The 21,899-nt window shown below is 36.6% G+C and overlaps 1 protein-coding gene across 1 annotated transcript in view; it reads left to right on the forward strand.

Annotated features, from left to right (window-relative positions):
• LOC124616543 (neural-cadherin-like) overlaps positions 1–21,899 on the forward strand; it is a 172,071-nt gene that overhangs the window by 29,227 nt on the left and 120,945 nt on the right. Inside the window, exons 9-11 of the mRNA XM_047144861.1 lie at positions 1,301–1,491; positions 4,227–4,416; positions 8,651–8,833. Of these exons, the coding sequence (XP_047000817.1) occupies positions 1,301–1,491; positions 4,227–4,416; positions 8,651–8,833 (564 nt within the window). The remainder of the gene's footprint in view (positions 1–1,300; positions 1,492–4,226; positions 4,417–8,650; positions 8,834–21,899) is intronic.

A 21,899-nucleotide genomic window follows, 5' to 3' on the forward strand; every position in this document is an offset into this window, starting at 1 on the left:
CCAAACTGAGTGCATCAGAGCTAATTTTTAATTTTTGTTTTAAACCTTCTGCTGAGGTTTACTCTGATGCTACTCAGTTGTTATCAGATTTGTGACTTTTTCCTTCTGTGTATGGGGCAGCGTACCAAAAAGTCGTCCACATTTTTTTACGATGTAGACTACATACCCCCATTTTTAACAACCACCCTCATCCCACACTTTTTAAAAGTACATTATTTTACGCATGTGGATTGCTTGCTTTAAAATATTGTTTATAATTTTCAAATTCTTTTTTTATTTTGTTGATTGCACCATTTCTGTTCATCGGAATTGAACTTCAACAAGGGATGTTTTCCAGTAAGTAGGTGACTACATTCCAACAGATACATATATTAAAAAATAAAGAAGAACCATAAATATCATGGTTCATTAGTATTATAATAAGTAGAATAGAAAAAATACTGTTAAGCTTAATATTGTCCCTAAATGAGAGCACTCTGAAAGTAATGTTGGTACAGTTACAGAGAATTAGTAAATTTTCTAAACATCATTTATTCTGGAAGTGACTCATTCTTTATAAAAAAAATTAATTGAAAATGAATTAAATTTCTTTGCTGAATAAAGTCATTCTGATCCGTGAAAATCATGTGGAATGAGATTTCATTTATTTAAATCTTTATTTGTTTGAGGTAGGTTAATGATGGTTTTACAGTATTTCTTTGTTTCATGTTTTATTTTATAATTAGTTCCTTTCTTTTTTTGAATTGAAAGTTGTGCTTGTTATCTCCCCTTTGACCTGACAGCACATCTTTTCATGCCACTGTAGCGAGAAAAATATCGTCTGCGTGTCCGCGCCTCAGACAGGGGCATTCCTCCCTCCTATGCAGATGTGGACGTTGAATTAGACGTCGTAGACAGGAACAATAAGCCTCCTCTGTGGGACGTGGGTGTATACGGCCCCATTCACATCAAAGAAAATGTCACAGTTGGTACAGTAGTGACATCGGTAAAGGCCAGGTTTGTATTTAACAGGTCTCTTTATTGTCTAAGCTTATTCACCAGAGAAGAACAAGCATCTTCATAGCAACTGCCGTTTGTGGAAATGGGAACATGCTACTGATTTTGTTTTTTGAAGTAATCTCTTTTTTGACAGTAGTACATCGTTGGACTAATTCAGTTGCTAAGGAGATTCCACAGCTGGAGTTGGCCCGACTGTGCGTGCCCCATACATCCTCATTTCTCGATTTAGATAGTCAGTAAGAACTAATATGACTAACGGCGTGATTTTTCTTGTTTTTCCACTGAACATTTTTTAATATAGCGAGAGACATACAAGTTGGAGGCCATGGCTCAAGATAAAGGATACCCTCCCTTGTCCCGAACCGTCGAAGTCCAAATAGATGTTGTGGACCGTGCAAACAATCCTCCAGTGTGGGACCATGTTCAGTATGGGCCCATCTACATTAAAGAAAACATGCCAGTTGGTGCAAAAGTTGTGTCCGTTAAAGCCAGGTCTGTCACCCGATTCAGTGTTGGTTGCTCCGTGGGGCACGCCTAATCCATGCACGGCACTGGGAGAAATATTTTGCACGTTTGCTCCCGTAAATGTTAATGCACGTCCAGTTATACTTGGTGTGTGTTTGTTGTTTTTTTGTGTCCGTCTTCTAGATGTAAAATACAAAGCTTATAAGGAAAATGTCTTGGAATCCTTCCAGTCAAATGAAAATCTGTAGGTATGTGTTGTAGAACAGCATGTTTACCAGCAGATATTAGGTTTCACTGTTATAGCTATTGAAACTATAGAATCGTGCTATGTTCTTTCTGCTTCTTAATTATTTTTTCTTATTAATCTTCAGATGATAAGATATGGATATCTATATAAATTGTAGAATTTTGTTATTAATTCATTTGACTGCAATGATTGCCATCTGCATCTGGGATGAGAAATTTCATTTACTGCCTTTAGTGCAAATTGTAGTCACAAAGAGAAATGTGAGCTTTGCATTTGGTTTTTGGAGATATCATATTGGTCACCCATTTGAGAGCTGTTGTGTTTTGCTTTATGCTAAATGACTGAAACATTCAGTTTCCTAATGACGGCAATATCATCCCTTCAATTTTTTAATATGGCTCCTGTGAACTATGCAATTATTTTTTTCTTTTTATGAAATCTTGGAGATGCTGAGCAAAAGTGATGTAGCAGCTTACCCTTTGGCATCTTTACATGAATCAACAAGACTTCACACAAAGATTACTGCATAAAAGTAGTAGATGTATGTGCTGATTTAATGAAGTAAACCTGAGAAAGAGCAGTATTTTTGATCAGATAGCATTTAAATGTGAGAAACAGTGGTTTTTATGGTTCTAACATCAGTTAAATTACCAGCACATATTCTCATGTGTTTCTTAAAGAATAGAATTTTCTCACCATCAATGTTAAAAAGACTTTCCTTACAAAATATATTTTTTAAATGATAGCAGACATCATGTATTTGTCAATATTTAGAGCAATGTCATAGACTGAGTACTATAACTCACCCACTGTCAAGCTGAATCTGCTATTCTGTGACTTGCCACTTGCATGATAGTAATCATTGTGCCCAAACTAGTCTGAACGGTCAAATCTTACCTTCAGCATTCATTTCAAAGCCTTCCAAAGAGGAGAAAGAGAGGAATGAAATGCATTATGAAAGAAATGCAATGAGGATAATAAGAATTAGAGGATAGTGAGGATTATAGGATAAACATAGTTTCATGGAATCAAATGAGTTTGATCCTTCTTTTGGCAATATAACATTCAGCAGATCTGAAAACATGTACTCGCAACATTAACTTCATCTCCAAAAGTTGAATGATTTTGTGAGATTTTTCATCACAACAGGTTATCTAACGCATAGAATGTCTTTCAGTTTAAATAAGCCTTTAAATTTACATTCTGCCTGTATAATGAAAAATGCTATTCCTCTCGTGCATTTCTCTGCAAATTTAAATTGACTAATAATAAATCAAAACTGTTTTCTTGTTGTGTTTTTATATTTGGCCAATATGATATTTCCTGGATGAAAAATTATTCTTTTATTAAAATGTTCTCCTTAGTTATCTAAAATTTTTGTTTCATATTATTTTCCTAAATGCACCAGTCACACTTTCTGCATTTTCTAAAGGCTAATGCATCACACTTGGAAGCACAATTATGTACTCACTTCTAATCATTATATTTGGGGAAGTGTATTTTGGGGTGGATCAGGGAGTTAAGAAAAGTTATGTTGTATTTCATTTTAGTGTAGGTTTTAATGCAGTTGTTTGGCTCAGTAAAATCTTTTTGATTTTTATTTCACAAGCACACACACCTTGCACATAAAATACATGGGTGGTGGTGATTAGCCTCTAGGGCACTAATCTACAAAATTGAATTCAATTGTACCCTATTAATCAAAAACTGGTAGGTGGCACAAAACTAAAATCAGGGATCCAGGAACATATGGGGATATATTACCATAATGGTGCAGCAAAATGATGGCTTTATCTGAAAGCATGAACCAGTTAAGTTACATAAAAAGCTTTTGTGTGGAAATGCCTAGATAGTTATTACAAATAATGTGTAAGCTGCAAGTGTAGTTTATTGATTTGCTACAAATTATGAATACAGGTAACATCAATAACAAAGCAGTTTTTGACAAAATGGTTGAAAATATAATTAATAAACAGTTTTAGAAAATCATGTAGCATGACTTCAGTTCAAATTTTTATAGTAACTTTTTGTTTTCATTGTTGTAACAATTGTGTATGCTCAGAAGCAGTTGGAATAATAAAATATGAAAAGCCTTTTGATTTTCATTTGCATGTGAGCCTTTCCTAATGTTATGAGAAATGAAAAGAAATAGCAGTATAGTAATAGTAATCTTACTCTAAATATGTAAAGGAGTTTTATGAGCCTTGTTGCTTTAGAAATGTGATCAGTTTTAAAATTCAGTATTTAACACTGAATATTTACTATTAGTTTACATGAACAAACCTGACTGTCACTTCCACTGATCACTCTAACAGCAACTTCAGGATATATGCTTTGCAGAAATCATTCCATAAACAGTTTTGGAAGAACATGTGAATGTACATATTGAGCACTTAAATAAGACACAAGTTATAGAGAGTACTAGACTGACTATTGTATCAATAAAATGAAATTGGAAAATTAATTGCTGTCGATGCTTTTCAATGTTAATAAAATTTTGTGTGTGTTCATACAGCTCAGGCATAGATGGAAATCCAACTGTATTCTATCGTTTAATGCCTGGATCTACAGCTCAAACAAATAAGTATCATACGTTCTACCTACAGCAAAGAACTGATAATGGATTTACTTGGGCAGATATAAAAGTAAATCATCCACTTGATTATGAATCAATTAAGGAGTACAATCTCACCATACGAGTTGAGGTAAATAAAAATAATTTATTTCCAGTGAGAAATGTTAGATAAAGTATTAATTCCATGCACAAGAATTATTCTCTTAAGATTTTGTTGGTGATAATATCATAATGAGTTTCTGTAAGTGATGGCTTTACAATATTATGAAGCTCGTACTGCAAAATATTTAAGAGACTTGAAAGTTAACAATTGAGAAGTTGTGTTTTGCTACATCTTCCTTACATGAGAGTCTAGCTGACTTTTTTGTGTACCATTCAAGTTATTTATTTCTTTGTTTGTCAATCTATTGTGCTCCATGTAGTTCAGTAAAGAAACTTCGAGTTTTGAAAGCTATTAAGATGAGTAACTTTTGTCTGTGCTCACTGATGAGTTGTTCTTGGGTAAAAACAACTTTTTTTTCACATAATGTTGAAAATGAGAGGTGTTGATGCATAAATTTGAATTACAGTTTCCATACTTTTTTTATTTATTTATTTATTTATTTATTTTTTATCTTAATGTGCTGTAAGTGATTTCTTTCATCAAGTTTTATATATGTTGTGTTTCTGGTATGTATGGTATTTGTATTTTTGTTCTTGGTCACTTTTCTTAATCATTGAGGATTATGGAATTATTTATTGTCTTATAATTACTACTTCATATCTAAAAATTCATCTGTTGAGTAAAGGAGCTGTCATTCAGAAATTCCTTTAATTTGTTTTTAAATGCTGGTTGGCTATCATCTGACTTCTAAAGGTATTTGGTAAATGACCAAGGACTTCTGTGGTAGCATAATTAACACTTTTCTGTGCCAAAGTCAGATTTAACTGGAATAGTGTATCTTCTAATGTTGTAGATACTGCTAACATCTCTAGTTCCTTAAATAAATGTCTGCAAGGTGATCTTGGGTGGGCTCCAGCTATTATTAGCTTTTTACAATGAATACTTTTTCTCTTAATGATGAATTACCCCCAAAATATGATGCCATATGAAAGTAGTGAAAGAAGTAGGCATAGTAGGCTAATTTATTGATATGTTTATAACCAAAATTTGCATTAAACCTAACAGCACAAGTAGCTGAACTCAAATGTTTCAGAAGATCATCAATGTGTTTCTTCCAGTTCAATTTCTCATCAATGCAACAGACTTCCATTCTCTGTCTATACTTATCAATGGTGTTATGCCATTTACTGTACAGAACTGTATATACTGTGTTTTGTCAAAATTTAGTGAGAGTCAATTTGCAGAGAACGACTTAATAATTTTCTGAAAAACATTATTTACAATTTCCTCAACAATAAGGGGCCCAAGACAAAACCCTTTGGGACTCCGTTCTTGATACTTCTCCAGTTAGTGGATTGTGCTGATTTTTGCAGACTATCTGTATTGCTAACTTCAACCTTCTGCAGTCTTCCAGTTAAATATGAATGAAACCATTAGTGCACTGTCACACTCATACCACAATACTTTAGTGTATCTGGAAGAATTTCATAATAATTCACAGAGTCAAAAGCCTTTGAGAGATCACAAAATATCGCAATGGATGATGTTCGGTTATTCAAAGCATTGAATATTTATCAGTGAAAGAATATATAGTGCATTTTCTATTGAAAAGCCTTTCTAAAATGTAAGAGTAAAGGAGTCCACCCTCCAACCAAATAACAAAAGCATTGAGTTGTCAACAGGGATGCATTAAAGGAAACTTGTCAGCTGTATGTTAGAACACAATTAGTGTTTGAATCAGAATCAGTTTGGACTATATTTAATTAGCGTAGACCATAGCAATTCTTTTCATGGTGTGAAGTGATTGCAGCATTTTATGTTAAACCTGAAACATTGGTTACACACAGTGTATGTAAATTGCTATTAACTTTCCTGTCTGTGACAGGTACAAAGACATGACCTGGGTTTTTGCTGTTTGTGCAGAACCCGGGCATGTTACTGATCTGAGAGTGCACAGTTATCTGTCCAAGATGTTAACTACCTGTCTCTTCTTTTTCAAACACTGTGAAGCTTTTCTGCATGTCTTGCTGGGCTATTTGTCTGTAAATAAACACAAAAATATATGGCAATCTTAGTTGTGGGACACAGTGGAATAGATACATTAAATGGGATGTGTCCAGAATGGTTATATTGCTGCAAGGAATGTTTTAATTGGCAGCTTCTCATTGATTCCAACAGCATCACAGTTGCTAGGATATGGAATGACTGCATGCTTCAACCTTTTAGATGTTTGCACTTTATCTTACAAAAGCATAGAGACATGAGCTCTGATTAACAATCCAGCATCTGTCTGCATGAGCTGTAAAATGCAATGAAGTTGAATGTTTATACAGTGTTATTTCTTCAGAATGGTCCATAACTATGTTCATTTCTTTATGGAACACCATTTACTTTTAATGTGATGTTATGATGAATATAATGTTGCAATACTCTTTATAAAGCATTGTTGTGACCAACAGTAAGTATAAAGGTGTAGCATATTATTGGTATCATGGAAAATTTCAATTATGAATAATGGATGTGTCAAATATCATATTCTACTTTGAGAAAACAGTATACATTAAAATCATATGCTTTCTAAAAGACATCCAGGATGTACTAAGCAGTTTAAAAAAAATTTCTCAACCCAGCAGATTCCACGTGTTATATAGCTTATTATTTTGAGAGATATTTCATCAGTTGAATGCAAATGGGATGTGCTAACTTGATGATGCTCTCAAATCTGCTACAGTATACAGTAGATCTGGATGGAAGCCTTCTCACAGATAATACCTCATGGATATATCTTTTGCCTCTTTCATTTGATCCTTACTCAAATCATAGCAGTTTGGTTTGGTTCCTACAAACAATTTCTTCCCTTGCTGCTGTAGGAACCAAGCTGTGACTAGTAAGTGTGACATGCTACGTCAAGTGTGAGATAAATTCCATATGTTTCTCTCAGATGGTATGCAGTGTTACTAATTGATAGTTTGTAATAGGTGCTTTTACTACAGAAGACTATGTACATAAAGCTGCTTCACGTTATTCAGCTGACATTTAAATGCTTGTCAAGTCTGCATGAGACATACGTAGGATGGCTTACCTTCTTTTTGTCATTGTGTTATACATCGGGTGATTCAAAAATAAAGGACAGATTCCAGTTGTTTATTACAGACAAACTATGAAAGATAGAAACACATTGTGACTGTTACTGGATAGAAGCAGTTTTGAAGTTTTATGCTCACTCAGACACTATACACTACACTCAACATGAGCACCATGCATTACTTGAGAAACACCAAACTGGAGTAACTGTAACAGGAATGCCATACCTGGACATTCTGCAAAATTGGTTGTTTCCTCTGCTTCACAAATATACCAATGATTTCATTTTTATGCTAGACATCATCCCGCCTCACTTTCATCTTGAGGTACTGCATTATCTTAACAACACCATCCAACAGTGATTGGAAGAGATGGATAACAAGATATTATTCATTGCTTTTGGCCTCCTAGGTCACCAGACCTCACACCTTGTGATATTTTTCTGTGGGGTTACATAAAAGAGTATTTCTCCCACCTATGGCAGATACTCTTCGAGATCTGGGAAACTGAATTGTTGAAGCTATCAATTTGATAAACAGGGACCTTTTGATTAATGTGTGGAATGAAGTGGACTACCATTTCAATGTTCCTCGAGCAATGAATTGTGCTCATGTTCATTATATATGTAGTGCCTGTGCAAACTTAAAGCTTTCAACCTTCCTCTATCCTGTGACATGCACAATGTGTTTTATCTTTCATACTTTGTCTGTAATAAACAATTGAAAGCCGTTCTTTCTTTTGAAATCATCCTGTATATATCAGCAACACAAAATACTGAAACAATGAGAAGCAGAGAGCTGACATACAGCCGACAATAACTGCACATTGCACTGAATTAATAGAAGAAGATTGCTGTTAAACACATTTGTGCTTTTCAGTGTTCTTGGTTTCTGATTTGTCTTTGACGAGTCTGTAAGTCATTTACACCTAATAAAGTATGGCAGTGGTGCAACTTAACTGTAAAGCAATATAGCCAATTCACGATGCAATACATAATTTATTTCAGGCTTCACCTTTTCTTTTTACCTCCTACTAGAAACTTTATATTCTTTCCCTGTGCATATCTTCTTTGTATGAACATTTCCTGATAGCACACTTCATAACTGTGATTTTTATTTCTACACATGAATTTCCTGTAAAACTAACAGCATAACATTAATTATGTTTTAAATTTTAGAATAATGGAGCTCAACAACTAGCATCAGAGGCTACAGTCTATATCATGCTAGAAGATGTAAATGACGAAATTCCTTTATTTACTGAAAGAGAGCAAGAAACTGTACTTGAAGGAGAACCTATTGGAACAAAGGTCACTCAGGTCAATGCGATTGACAAAGATGGGACTTTTCCTAATAACCAGGTAAGAAGAATATTTAAGCTTACCATAAGAGTCCCCTTAAAAATATTATTTTCTTTCCACACGTGTATAATGCAAAAATACCTTGAGAAATAAATATATTTTTTTAAAATTGTTGTTCCTTTGCTCTGATCTACTGATCTAATAAACTAGGAAAGGTATACTAGTGTGTGGGCATTAACAAATTAAGTTAACAATAGAAAATTAAACTCATGTCTTATCACTTTTTCTCTGTGAGCTGTTAAATATTACCTAAATATTCATCATCCCAGATAGCTTTTCGTCCATTGACTTAGAGAAAGCAGTGGTATGATTATATTGCTATTTTTTTTAGGTAAATTATTAGTTTGTGCAACACATATTTAATTACAGAATACAATTTGTGATTAGACAGGATTTTTTTTAAGAAAGCTTTTTATGAAAGTTAGTTGCCACAAAACAATGTATTTTACATGTTCATATCACATAGAAAGTTCTTCAGCTTAGAGAACCACATGAGCTCTTCCCTTTGATATCAGTTTCCCTAATAAATGAGAACTTTCATTCAAACTGCATATTAAGTTGAACTGAATCTTTAATTACTGTGTGAATCCCCCCCACCAATCATTCATTTTTAAGCTTTCATGGCCATGAAATCCTTCTCTTCCCCAAAAACCCTTCTTTATTTTTGCTGTTTGCATTAACTACTAGTTCTTTTGGTCTGTTCATACATAAGTACCCTACAGATTAATTTTCATAGGGTATGTCTGCTTGAGCTACTAGATTTTTGTTAGCACATCTACAGTGTTCTTTCTGCCCCCCCCCCCTCCCCTCTCCCCCTTCCAGCTCCTCCCACACAAAGAGGTTTTTCCACTAGCTCCAGTTCCCTTCCCACTCCAACCTCAACAAGAGAGTCTATTACCAACTCAATTGATGCTTGTCAGTGTACAGCACTGTCTTCTGTAGTCATGGCCTTACTGCCATTGAATAGTATCTATGTGTGTAACATTTTCGTGCCAAACATATTACTTCCTCTATGCAGGAATGATTAATTGCATCTTAGCAGATAGTCACTTTTTCTGTGAAAATTGTGCTTAAAAACAAATCTCTGGAATAACCATCCTCTTATGTGAATTGTTCATATTGACCCAAAATACAGGTCCACTCATTACTGGTCCACTCATCTGGCTTCAGTTAACTAATATCATCTTCATGATTTAAGTACCAGATGAACACATACTCCACGTTCCTTCTTGAATGGTAACATCTTCTCTCAAATCAGTCTGATATAGTCCTCCTCAGTTCAAAATACCAACACTGTTAACATTGTCCACTACTTCTCTGATTACACCATAACAGTCTGTGTTAACTCTAAACCCACTAATCACCAACAATACCTCCATTCCAACACCTGTCTCCCTTTTCATATCATCTCCACCCTATAACCTAGATAGCCATAGACATTGCATATTGAACAGTGAGTCAGTGCTGTGCAATTTGAGAACTGCAGTTTTGTAGTTTTTGAAAACTGACTACTTGTTTCACATTGTGGATTGGCTCATGTTGGCACCATTCGAGACAAGAACAAGAATCATTGTTGGGTATTTTAGTGAAAGTTCTTTTGTGTGTATTCGTTTCCCGTTACCTTTTACTTATAGAGTATGGAATTTCAGTTGCTGTAAAAGTTCTCAAGTCTCTCTTACTGTGGGAATTTGGAGATTAATTTGTATTAAAAAAATGGATCATGCATAGTTTATATTGGCACCGATATAACACCTCAGACTTTTACTAAGAGTTTTTTTCCATTATTTACTTCAATCCTTCTCTGAGACTAGGATACTAGCTGTAGTATTTTGAAAAATATGTAGTGTGAGATAATTTGCGGCATTGGCCACATAGGGGTTATGGAAACACAGTGATAGAAAATTTTTCTCTGTCACTTGAATCACACCTTTTTAGCCTCATATTTTGCTATAGACAGTATTTCTTAAAACAGCCGAAATAACAAATTTTCATAAACCCAGTGTTTCTTTTCATGCACAAATTTAAGCACAGCTTCTACCAGATAGTGGAACATTCACAACCATGACCAGCAATAAAAGTCAGTCTGTTCATTACACATCAGTGATGTGAACCTATAATAATATCTTTTTACCAAATAGTTTGTTTAAAATCCATCAATTGCAAATCATTTAATCCAGGAACAATGTTTTTAACTGTTCTTAAAAAAAATTACAAGGTGCACAACTTTGCTTCCCATTTGCTGATAGGTAGCGACAGCAGACAGATGTACTGAGCATAAACGGCACACACGATTACAGCAGCCAAATAGATCTGCTATTGCCGAACATTGCTTGGATACTGGTCACCCCATGTTATATAATAACACCGAAATATTGGCATCCACGTTCAGTTATTGGGACAGTGTTATTAGGGAGGCAGTATAGATTAAATTAGCGAGCAACCTCGTTAACAGGGATGGAGGTTTTTGTTTAAACTCTGTTTGGAATCCGGCTCTCTCCCTTGTCAAAAAACAGAGGAACAGAGTCAATGCTGCCTCACCTGCGAATTCATAATCTCACTATCGATAGCTCTGACTTTGGTCATCTTTGGTGGCACTAGTGTTCTGTGTGTGTGTGTGTGTGTGTGTGTGTGTGTGTGTGTGTGTGTGTGTGTTTTATCTTTCCTGCTTCTGTCCGAGAACCGAGGTATTAAATTTGCATGTACGCCACCTGTCCGTTGCAGTTTGCCTTGAAAATGGCGGGGTGTTCTCCCGCCGAAATATCTGCGGTCGCTGAAAGTGTTACCTGGCTGAATTCCCGGAAGTTATTTGAAAAAAAAAACTCAAAAAGAATTGACATGATTAGTGGAAGTGACACAGCAAGCCATTTCAAAACGTCTCAAGGCTATGGGCATGATTCAGAAAGAAGGAACTTGAGTCCTATGTGAACTGAAACCAAGAGACATTGAACGGTGTTTGTGGACAGTTGCTTCAGAGGCAAAAACAGAAGGGATTTCTGCATCGCATTGTGACCGGGGATGAAAAATGGGTTGATTACGATAACTATAAATGCAAAAAAATCGTGGGAATATCCCGGCCATGCTTCCACGTTGATGGCCAAACTGAATATTCGTGGTTCCAAGACCATGCTCTGCATTTGGTGGGACCAGCTCAGCTTCATGTACTATGAGGTGTTAAAACCAAGTGAAACAATCGCAGGTGCTTGTTATTGAACACAGTTCATGTGTTTGAGCAGAGCACTAAAAGACAAATGGCCGCAATACAGCGAGAGGCACAATAAAGTGATTTTTCAACATGACAATGCTCGACCCCACATTGCAAAGGAGGTCAGAACGTACTTCGAAACGTTAAAATGAGAAGTCCTACCCCACCTGCCGTATTCTCCAGACATTGCTCCCTCTGACTATCAGCTGTTTAGATCAATGGCCTGGCTGACCAACACTTCCAATCTCATGATGAAGTCACAAATTGGATCGATTTGTGGATCACTTCAAAAGATGAACAATTTTTTCTATGCGGGATTCATACACTGCCTGAAAGATGGGAGAAAGTAGTGGCCAGCGATGGAAAATACTTCAAATGATACACATGTAACCAGTTTGTTTCATTAAAGCCTGAAATGTTTGGGAAAAATGGCAGAAGCAAAGTTGTAGACCTTGTAGATTAATAAATGGTTGGAGATTCACTTCATTTACATAAATCCATTTTCTTTAGAGGGACAGCAGATGATATGCAAATCTCTGTTATGGTTGCAGGTTAATCAGTCAGTTAGTTAGTTTTGTGTTTCATGGATCATTTGCATTATAAATCATAATGATCTGGAACGAGTCAACCTGTATCCAAATAATGAATTAATTTGCAAATCGTTTTGAGAAAGGAATATTTATTCTAATGGTAGAAAACTGAAGCATATATTAAAATTTTTGAAAACTTTATCAGCGATCTTTTAAAATTAAAATTTAAAGATTAAAACAGTCTTGATTACAACTGTTTATTTTTATTGGAGTGACCGGTTTTGATTCTATTTGAGAACCATCTTCAGACTCCAGAATGGTGGGTGGACTCCGTGGAGCAAGTTGCACTGACCTTCAACACTAAAATAATGGCCAGCAGTTATTCCAATGTCGATGGTCAGCGCAACTTGCTCCACAGAGTCCACCCACCGCTCTGGAGTCTGAAGATGGTTCTCAAATAGAATCAAAACCAGTCACTCCTATAAAAATAAAAAGTTGCAATCAAGACTGTTTTTAATCTTTAGAATGAAGCATATATTATTTTTCTATACTATCTTCCTGCAGTTTGACACACTTTGTCCAACGTTTCACAAGTTTTTTTTATTCCTTTGGAAAAAAAGTCTTTTGGCTACTCCTGTTATGAATTTTGCACCACATCAATGACTGCTGCATCGATTGCAAATCTTCCTCCTCTGAGCATTTCCTTCAACAGTCCAGACATGTGGAAATCTGAGCCAAGTCTGGACTGTGTGGCAGGTGTTCAATCAATGAATCCCGATTCATTTATTGTTTTGGCCATCTGTTTGGTAGAATGCAGCTAAGCATTATCTTGCTGCAGGATGACAAATTTCCACAATTTTCCATGACATTTGGATCTGATTGCAGATTTCAATTTAATTCACAACACATCACAATAATTCTAACTGTTCACAGTTTCACCTCTTGGGGTGAAATGAGTGGTTACCTCATCTTCCATAGCAACAGTGTTAGTATACCGAGAATTCTTCCGGGTTGTATAGCCGTGGTCCATGGAACTTTTCTATCCCTGACATTTCATCCAAAGCTACACTGGACATCTTCATGGAGTCAAATGCATTGGATAGATTGCAGAAAATACCAACTGGTGGTGTTTTGTTATTTAATGCTTGTAAAATTACTAGTTGCTCAGGTGGGATGCTACTTTAGAATACATCACCATTTCAAAAATTTTGGAAAATTATGTCACTAGTTAAACGGGTAGGTAGTTATTGACATCTCTTCTGCCACCTTTCTTATAGAAGAATTTAACAATGGCATTTTTAAATCTTACCACCACCACCACCTTAAAGCAGGAAGTACCATCTATTGTCTGGTCCACAAACAAATCTTCCAATTCATGCTTGCATATAGACAGATGTTGCATCACAGAACTCCTCTGTCATCAGCCTCTACCATAGTTTGACTATATTGTGTAATGCCTTGAAATGATGAATATTTCGCCTTTCTTCCTGCACTGCCTGAAATGCTACCTGAGTGCCTACACACAATATCAGGATCAATCATTACACCACTCCGGCTACCAAGACCATGGTCAAGAAAGTCTACCCCTTTGAACAATACAGTTGTTAAAATCTTTCCCATTTGCTGACACTGGTTGATAGTCCAGTTCTGTGTTAAGACAGCATTTAATCTAACAGATGTAGAAAAATATCCATGACTAGCCATATCATCTGCCAGCCTCTTTGCAAAGACCTTGCAGCATTCTCTGTGAGCATAACCATTGACTCCCAGGAATGGCCACTTAATGATGGCAAATTTGACCACCTGGTCATAGAGCATCCTGCTTAGCACAGTGTTTTTGACTGTGATTGCTTCATAAAATTATAATATCATAATTATGTGCCATCCAGGCCATGATGTCCAGTACCAGCCCTTCAGTACCACACATGTGGAAACTGCTGCTCTGCCTCTCTGTGTCGAAAGTTTTTTTCACTTTATCCCCTTTGAACCTCTGTGCTCTCAGTTATTTATCCCACCATCCTTATTTTTGACCATCAACACAAGTACCACCATCACCACTTCCCACCTCTCTCCTCCAAATCCCAACTGTTGCTGAAAGTAATATGTATGTTTCTGTCCCAATGTCTCACTTCCCCCACTATCCACCAACTCATCTTTACTGCACTTTTTTTACATTCTCAACCAAGACCAACAGTCACATGCATTGATCTCCTAACATTCAAGCATCTTGAATGTGTGTTTCTGATAATGCTTTTTAACTTAGTTTTTCTGAATATACAGACTTGCTCATCATCTATTTCATGTGGCAGACAATATCACTCGAAAATGCTACTTTAGTCCTCATTAGAAATAAAATGTTGTTTGCGGTGCATTTTTATGTGCTTTATCAGTAGAACAATGTGAAATTAGTTTTACATAATATTCAATTAAAGGATATTTACTGATGATGACTCCAAGGCTCAGTACCAATAGCAACAAGAATAGGATGCTGTGTGATTGTGCTGTGAAGACGGTGTCAACTGTTACTCCTCAGCATAGCATACTTTCTGAGAAACTGTTGGAAACACATTATTCTTCATGTTTTGCCATCACTAGCATTAAATGTCCATGAACTATATATAGTACCACACAAATTTGATGTATTAATTGGTCTCGTAAAATTACACTTCAGATATAATTCTGTTTGTAATGAGAATCAAAATTAAGTTTTTCATTGAGTATATTTGTGATGTGAAAAATGTCACAAGCTGTTTTGCTTGAAGTGTCTCCATTTGCACATCACAAAAATGAAATAAAAAATATGTCAGAATAATTCCACAGAGTTGTTACTAATTTACTTACCTCTTATTGACAAACATTTTTGGAACATTCACATATTAATCGTCTGTACAAAATGACAAAACATATGAAATTCTGAATGTTGATTATCCAGGACATGGGACACATCACAATGACAACAGCATGAGCACATTAATGACATAGATGAGCAGAATTTTCAAGGTGGAATGAAATTAGAACTCATACTGTTGAAGACAACCCTATTACCTGAACATTACAGTTTTTGTGATTTTATAGGCACAGAAGTCATCCAATGAGACATAAGACGGTTTGTGATCCCAAACTGCAGTAATATGAAATTAAATGTAATAAACGTTTTGCATTACAAAAACAATAGTAATTGGACTTCAAAAAAGAAATTTAGATGGAAGTTCGACTTACGAGAACATAAATATGCATTTGTTGGTGTGCTGATGGAGGGCGATTGTGGTGTCACTGAACCAATTGCTTCCGATGTCTAAATGCTTGAAACATAAATACGTGCTTTATGCATAATTAGTAAAGGACATTGATCACTATCTCAATAAATAGATTCTCCATCAGAGATAGAAGTTCTGCTATAACTCAGAATGATATGATCACTGGTGTTATGAACAGAGACATCAATTAGTGGACATTAATATGGGATGTTCCCACCCTTTGCCTTTATAACAGCTGGGGAGAATTTCAATGAGGTGTCTGACTGTGGAGGAATGGCAGCCCAATCTTCCTCAAGAACCAAAACGAGAGAAAGTAATGGTGGCAGGCACCAGAGGGTGGAACAAAGTTGATGTTATAACTCACACCAAAGATGTCCCTTTATGTTCAAGCCAGGACTCTGGCCAACCCGGTCCATTTAGAAATGTTACTGCCCACAAACCATTGCCTCGCAGTTGCTGCCTTATGATCTGGCGCATTGTTGTGCTGATACAGTCATTGACTCCAAACAGTATGCAGTACACAATGCCACAAAATGTGTTCATATCCTTTCACATTTAGCGTTGCCTTAAGTGCAGTAAAGGGGACCACACCCCAACGCCAAAAAAGAAATGTGTACTGTAACACCACTTCCTCCATACCTTACTGTTGGAACAACATAATGGCAGGTAAAGTTCACCAGGCTTTGCATTGCACTGCCATAGGGTATAGCAGTATAGCACGATTCATCACTCAAAATCTCTTGTTTCCAATAATCCACTGTCCACTGTCATCACTCTTTACACTACATCTAACATCACTTAACTTTGATCATAGAAATGTGTGACTTATTACAAGCTGCTCGACCATTGTATCCCATTCTTTTTAACTCCCTACCCACAGTCATTTTGCTAGCTGGAATGCTGATAGAACTTAAGAGCTCATGAGTGGTTTCTTCTGCTGACTTCATGTGAATTTTTACAACCACCTTCTGCACTGCTTGACAGTCCCTGTCTCTCAGTATGTGAGGTGCGCCTAGTCGTGGTTTAACTGTGGTTGTTCCTTCACACTTCTCATTCATAGTCGGATCACCAACAGTTGACCACCAATGATAAGCCAACAGTTGAAGTCACTGACCTCTCTTGACTGTTTGATTCTACTGTTATTGAATCTATACTGACAATACAACCTCCCCCCCCCCCCAATCACCATCATCACCACCACCACCACCACCACGTTTTATACTGGGAAGTCCACTGCTCATGATATATAGTGGTCAGCTCCACATTACTCAGGTTACTTTTGATTACATAGTGTGCATATTACATGTGTGCAGCATATTGGAAAGCACATGTAGACTTTTTAACTAATAATTAAATACCCTAGATTTTGCAGTGAGGGTTGTATCTGGTGCCTCTCATATCAGCACTAGAAAAGTAGTGCATCACAGCTACTTTGAATCAGTTACTAGGTATGGCATAATTTTCTGGGGACATTCAACCAACAACAGTACAGTACTAGTGCTTCAAACGAAAATCATTTGACATGTGTAGCTCAACAGTGAGATTCACGTCACCAATTACTTAAATATTCCTTCTCTCTGAATTTATAAATCTTAATTTTAATTTACAATAACTACCACTCTCTTGAAAGTTACAATTTCGAACCAGATTACATCACTGGTAACAAAGAAAATTTCAAACCTCCGCTACAAACTAAAAACTAAAACATTGTACCCAGGCACCACTAAATATGGAGACTAAAGATTAAAATAAGTTAAAAGTGAATGTATTTAACATGGAGAATGGCTCACTGAAACAATAACTTTACAATTTTTAGTAGATAGTCCTGCTATTTCTTAATGTATTGAAGGCAATTTGACAATTTGAATAAAAATACATTTTCTGTACATTTAAAAATGGTACCACAGTTGTTGTGGTGCAATAATGCTGGTAAAAAAACAATTCAAAAGTTTTCTGTGGAGCTTTTTTAGTCAGATGTTTTACTGTAATTTTAACTTGCTCCTGTGTAACAGATCATAACTATATTGTGAAAATGAAAGTTGCTACTCATGCTATAGCGGAGATGCTAAGTTGCAGATAGGCACAACAAAAAGACTGCCACAAATAAGCTTTCAGCCAACAAGGTCTTTGTCAAAAATAGACAACATGCATGTGTGCGTGTGTGTGTGCGCGCGCACACACACACACACACACACACACACACACACACACCCATGACTGCAGAGTCTCTGGCAGCTGAAGCTACACTGCCAGTGTGTGTTTTGTGTGTGTATGTGTGTGTGTGTGTGTGTGTGTGTGCCGTCTAGTGCCGTCTATTTTTGGCAAAGGCCTTGTTGGTCGAAAGCTTATTTGTGACAGTTTTTTTGTTGTGCCTATCTGCCACTCAGCATCTCCACTATATGGTGAGTAGCAACTTTCCTTTTCATAATACTGTTAAATTCCATCCTGGACTTCCCATTATTAGATTATAACTATAAATGGTATTGCAGTATTTCCTGTAAATCAATGTCATAAATTCCATTCTTTTGAATTTTCTTTACATTTATTTACTTTTCATATAAAAAAGGCACCCCCCAAGTCTCCTGTGTAACAAATCAGAGGATGCGAGTACTGTAAATTTTAAGACAAACATATCACATTTATACTGGAAAATACAGGACTGAATAAGAACATTATGAATTAGGATAGGTTGCTACCCACTACATATAGGAGACACTGAGAAGTAGAATGCCATATTTACAGGTAGACTGATCTATAGGACAAAGTCCTTCTTGATATTTAGAAAAACACACACACATTTATACACACACACACACAACTCACATACACATGACCTGTGTCATCTCTGTGTCAGGTCTCAGTGCCCAGAGAGGACAGAGACCATGTATGTGCGAGTTGCATGTGTGTGAATGAATGTGTATTTTTCTAAGTCTGAGAGTATTTTCCAATAGATTAGTCCACTTTTAAATGTGCCAATCTATTGATCAATGCCTCCTCTAGCTGGTGAGTAGCAAGTTACCATTACATTTACATTTACACACACACACACACACACACACACACACACACACACACACACACACAAAGTACTTTGCTTGCTGTTCTCATTCACAACATAAGTAAGTTCTTAATAGATGGAAACAACATACTGTTTGGCAATGGTACACTGTGTATTATATGCATATTCCGTTCTTGCCACAATGAAGATTCTACTCAAAGATATAATGTTTAAAGTATTTAGCAATAATCTGATCAGCCTTCAATGTTTCTTCATCTCCTGTAACTGCTGAATAATGTGTTCATTGGGCAATAATTTTGTTCTCTGTCAAATACAGGGCTTGTATATAAATTTGACATATATCCTCTTCTGTGACCTAGAAAAGAGAAGGGTTTGCACTTTTCCAGATGTTTGGTAACTTGAGAATTAAATTTTTGGCACATATAGCAGATTTTGCTCCTGTCATTGAGGTATGATGTGAGATGTTCCAGTGGCTGTTAATGTGGCCACAGAAATTAAGTCTTTATAAACATTGAGTCTGACCAGCATGTTGACTTCACAAACAATAACTGCTGGCTGGAAACTGTGCACTGTAATTCGCATATTGCTGTTCACTATTAAATTCAAGATCAGGAACTAGAAGAAAATAAGCAGCTGATCAATCTGTTTTCACTTTCATATCCTCAATACAGCAATGCAATATATCCCAGATGGATGCACAATTTTCACACAGACAACAACCTCTTCAGTGGTGGCAGGCAGGCTTACAGTGAGAAAATTGTAGTCATAAATGTGTGGATATTACTTAAAATGAAAATACTGAACCTGCTGTTACCTCCCTGCTTTTGCATCATCTAAATGGAGGACATCAAACACTCACTGAAATTCAATATGTGTGAAATACATACCACAACAAAAAATTATAATAATTTTTATGACATCATATTAGCTGGCCTTGCCAGCTCACAACTAGACCTTGGGCAACTCCACACATCAGTATGTCACCACAACAAAAAGATTTCATACTCATGTTGTTGGCTTAGCCAATTCCCAAACAAACTGTCAGCTTCTAAACCAATCTATCCCTCTGGCTATGCTACAGATATGTCTGTCACTGTAACATACATTCCAGAAAATAATATACACTCATGGCCATTTAATTGTGACATCAGGAAAGGTAGCAAATAATGATTTTTTTATTGTGCATATACAGTGTAGTATAAAGCACACATGATTAAATTTATAGGCTGTTTGAATGTATACAAGTTGCAAACTTTAGTATGCAGAGCTGCTTCCTCTCGTCGTGGCTCTAACCTAACTGGACATCGAGTCGAAATGAGCTTAGATGACAGCTGAGACCACAACATTCAATGCTGTTTCAATTGTGTGTCAAGGTATATCTGTTGTATTGACTAGTGAGTGGTTACATGTCAGTCTGTCAACAACCCATCACCAAATGTTTTCGACGGGCGAGAGATCTTGAAAATGTGCTGACCAGGATCAAGGTAATTCAGGACATCATGGGTGACATGCAGTCTTGTTTTACCTTGTTGAAAGATAATGTTTGGATAATTTGAAGATAGGGTACAGTCACCAGCCATAACAGTTCAGGTGCCTGCTGTCCAAATTACCATCTTCATGAACGAGAGGTGACTGCATTATGTACCCAGTCGACCTCATACCATCCCAGTAGGTGCCAACCATCCCAGTAGATGCTGACCTTTATGACAATGACAAATGCAAACTGTCAATGTTGATTCTTCCTAGGGCCTCTACACTAGGATACACCCACTGTGAAGTTGTACGTAGAACAGGGACTCATTTGAAAAGATGACGTGGTGTCACTGTGTGTTCGGTGGGAACACAGCTATTGGCATGCCTCTCTCTGTTGCTGCACTAGGGGAAGCTGCAACAATGATCACCATGCCAACAGTCTGCGGTGTTCTGGAAATTGCCTCACTATCCTTATAGATACTTATCTTGCTACAAACAAGCTAATTTCTTGAGTGAAGGTACATAACTCGGCTATATGATCTTGCACGGCCAAGTCTATAATATGCACTTCTCTTGGGCGCTAGCCCATTGAGTAGTGCCCTCCTGATTTCAGCGAGCCTGTATTGGCGTAACAATCATGAGATCATGGCCAACATGAGCGGCAACATCACAGAACAATAAGCTGTAGCCTCAGTAGGACATGATTCTGCTGCTGTTAAATTCTGACAAGTGCTGGTACATGATTCTTCTTTCACAAGGCATAACCAAATATTCCCACAAACAAATTCAAATATTGTTTTTGAATGAGAAACCCAAGCCAGCCTGAGTTTTGTTGCATGCTGCTTTCATTGTTCTGCAGTTTTCATGGTCAGGAGCATAGAAGCAAGATTAATATTGCCCATCTATTTTGTCTCTATTTACACATGTATGACATCACACACAACGTCGTCAGTATGTTACAAGTCAAAACCAATGCCTGGCATTGATAAGTTCACCCCACCCTCTGGAATTTGATTTTTTACTTTAAGAGGAATGTGCAAAACCCTTGGTGATTACAATAGCAGCATTATATCTCTGGATCTCATTCAAAACTGTAGAAAATTGTGTGCACATATGAAAGTTATCATGCCCAAGCATTTGATGATTGAGGAATCAAAACTGATGGGGCACAGTGAAAATCAGAATGCTGTATTCTATTTTCAAATGTTCCTTAACAAAAGGTAACATTACCCCAGCAAAGGTGATTTAGGGATTTAGGTGGTGAAAAACTGCAGAAATGGCTAATATTTCGCAGTGCCGTGAGATCTGGGGAAATACCTGCCACGTTTTGTTTGGATGTTCCTGCTGTTACTCTCCACATAGAGCATGCAGGGAAAGCCCGACAGGCACAGTTAAAATCAGATTGCAGTACGATGTTCAGCTATCACCCAAAGTCCTACATCAAATGAAGAGACACACACATCCAGTCACACACAGACTGCTCACACACATGACACTGTCTTCTCAAGGGTGCTGTGATCACACACATCTACAAGGAGACCAGCAGAACTATCTGACAAAACCACCACCTCACATTGCTAGTCAC

This window comes from Schistocerca americana, chromosome 5, assembly GCF_021461395.2.
Source record: "Schistocerca americana isolate TAMUIC-IGC-003095 chromosome 5, iqSchAmer2.1, whole genome shotgun sequence".
Classification (NCBI taxonomy): domain Eukaryota; kingdom Metazoa; phylum Arthropoda; class Insecta; order Orthoptera; family Acrididae; genus Schistocerca; species Schistocerca americana.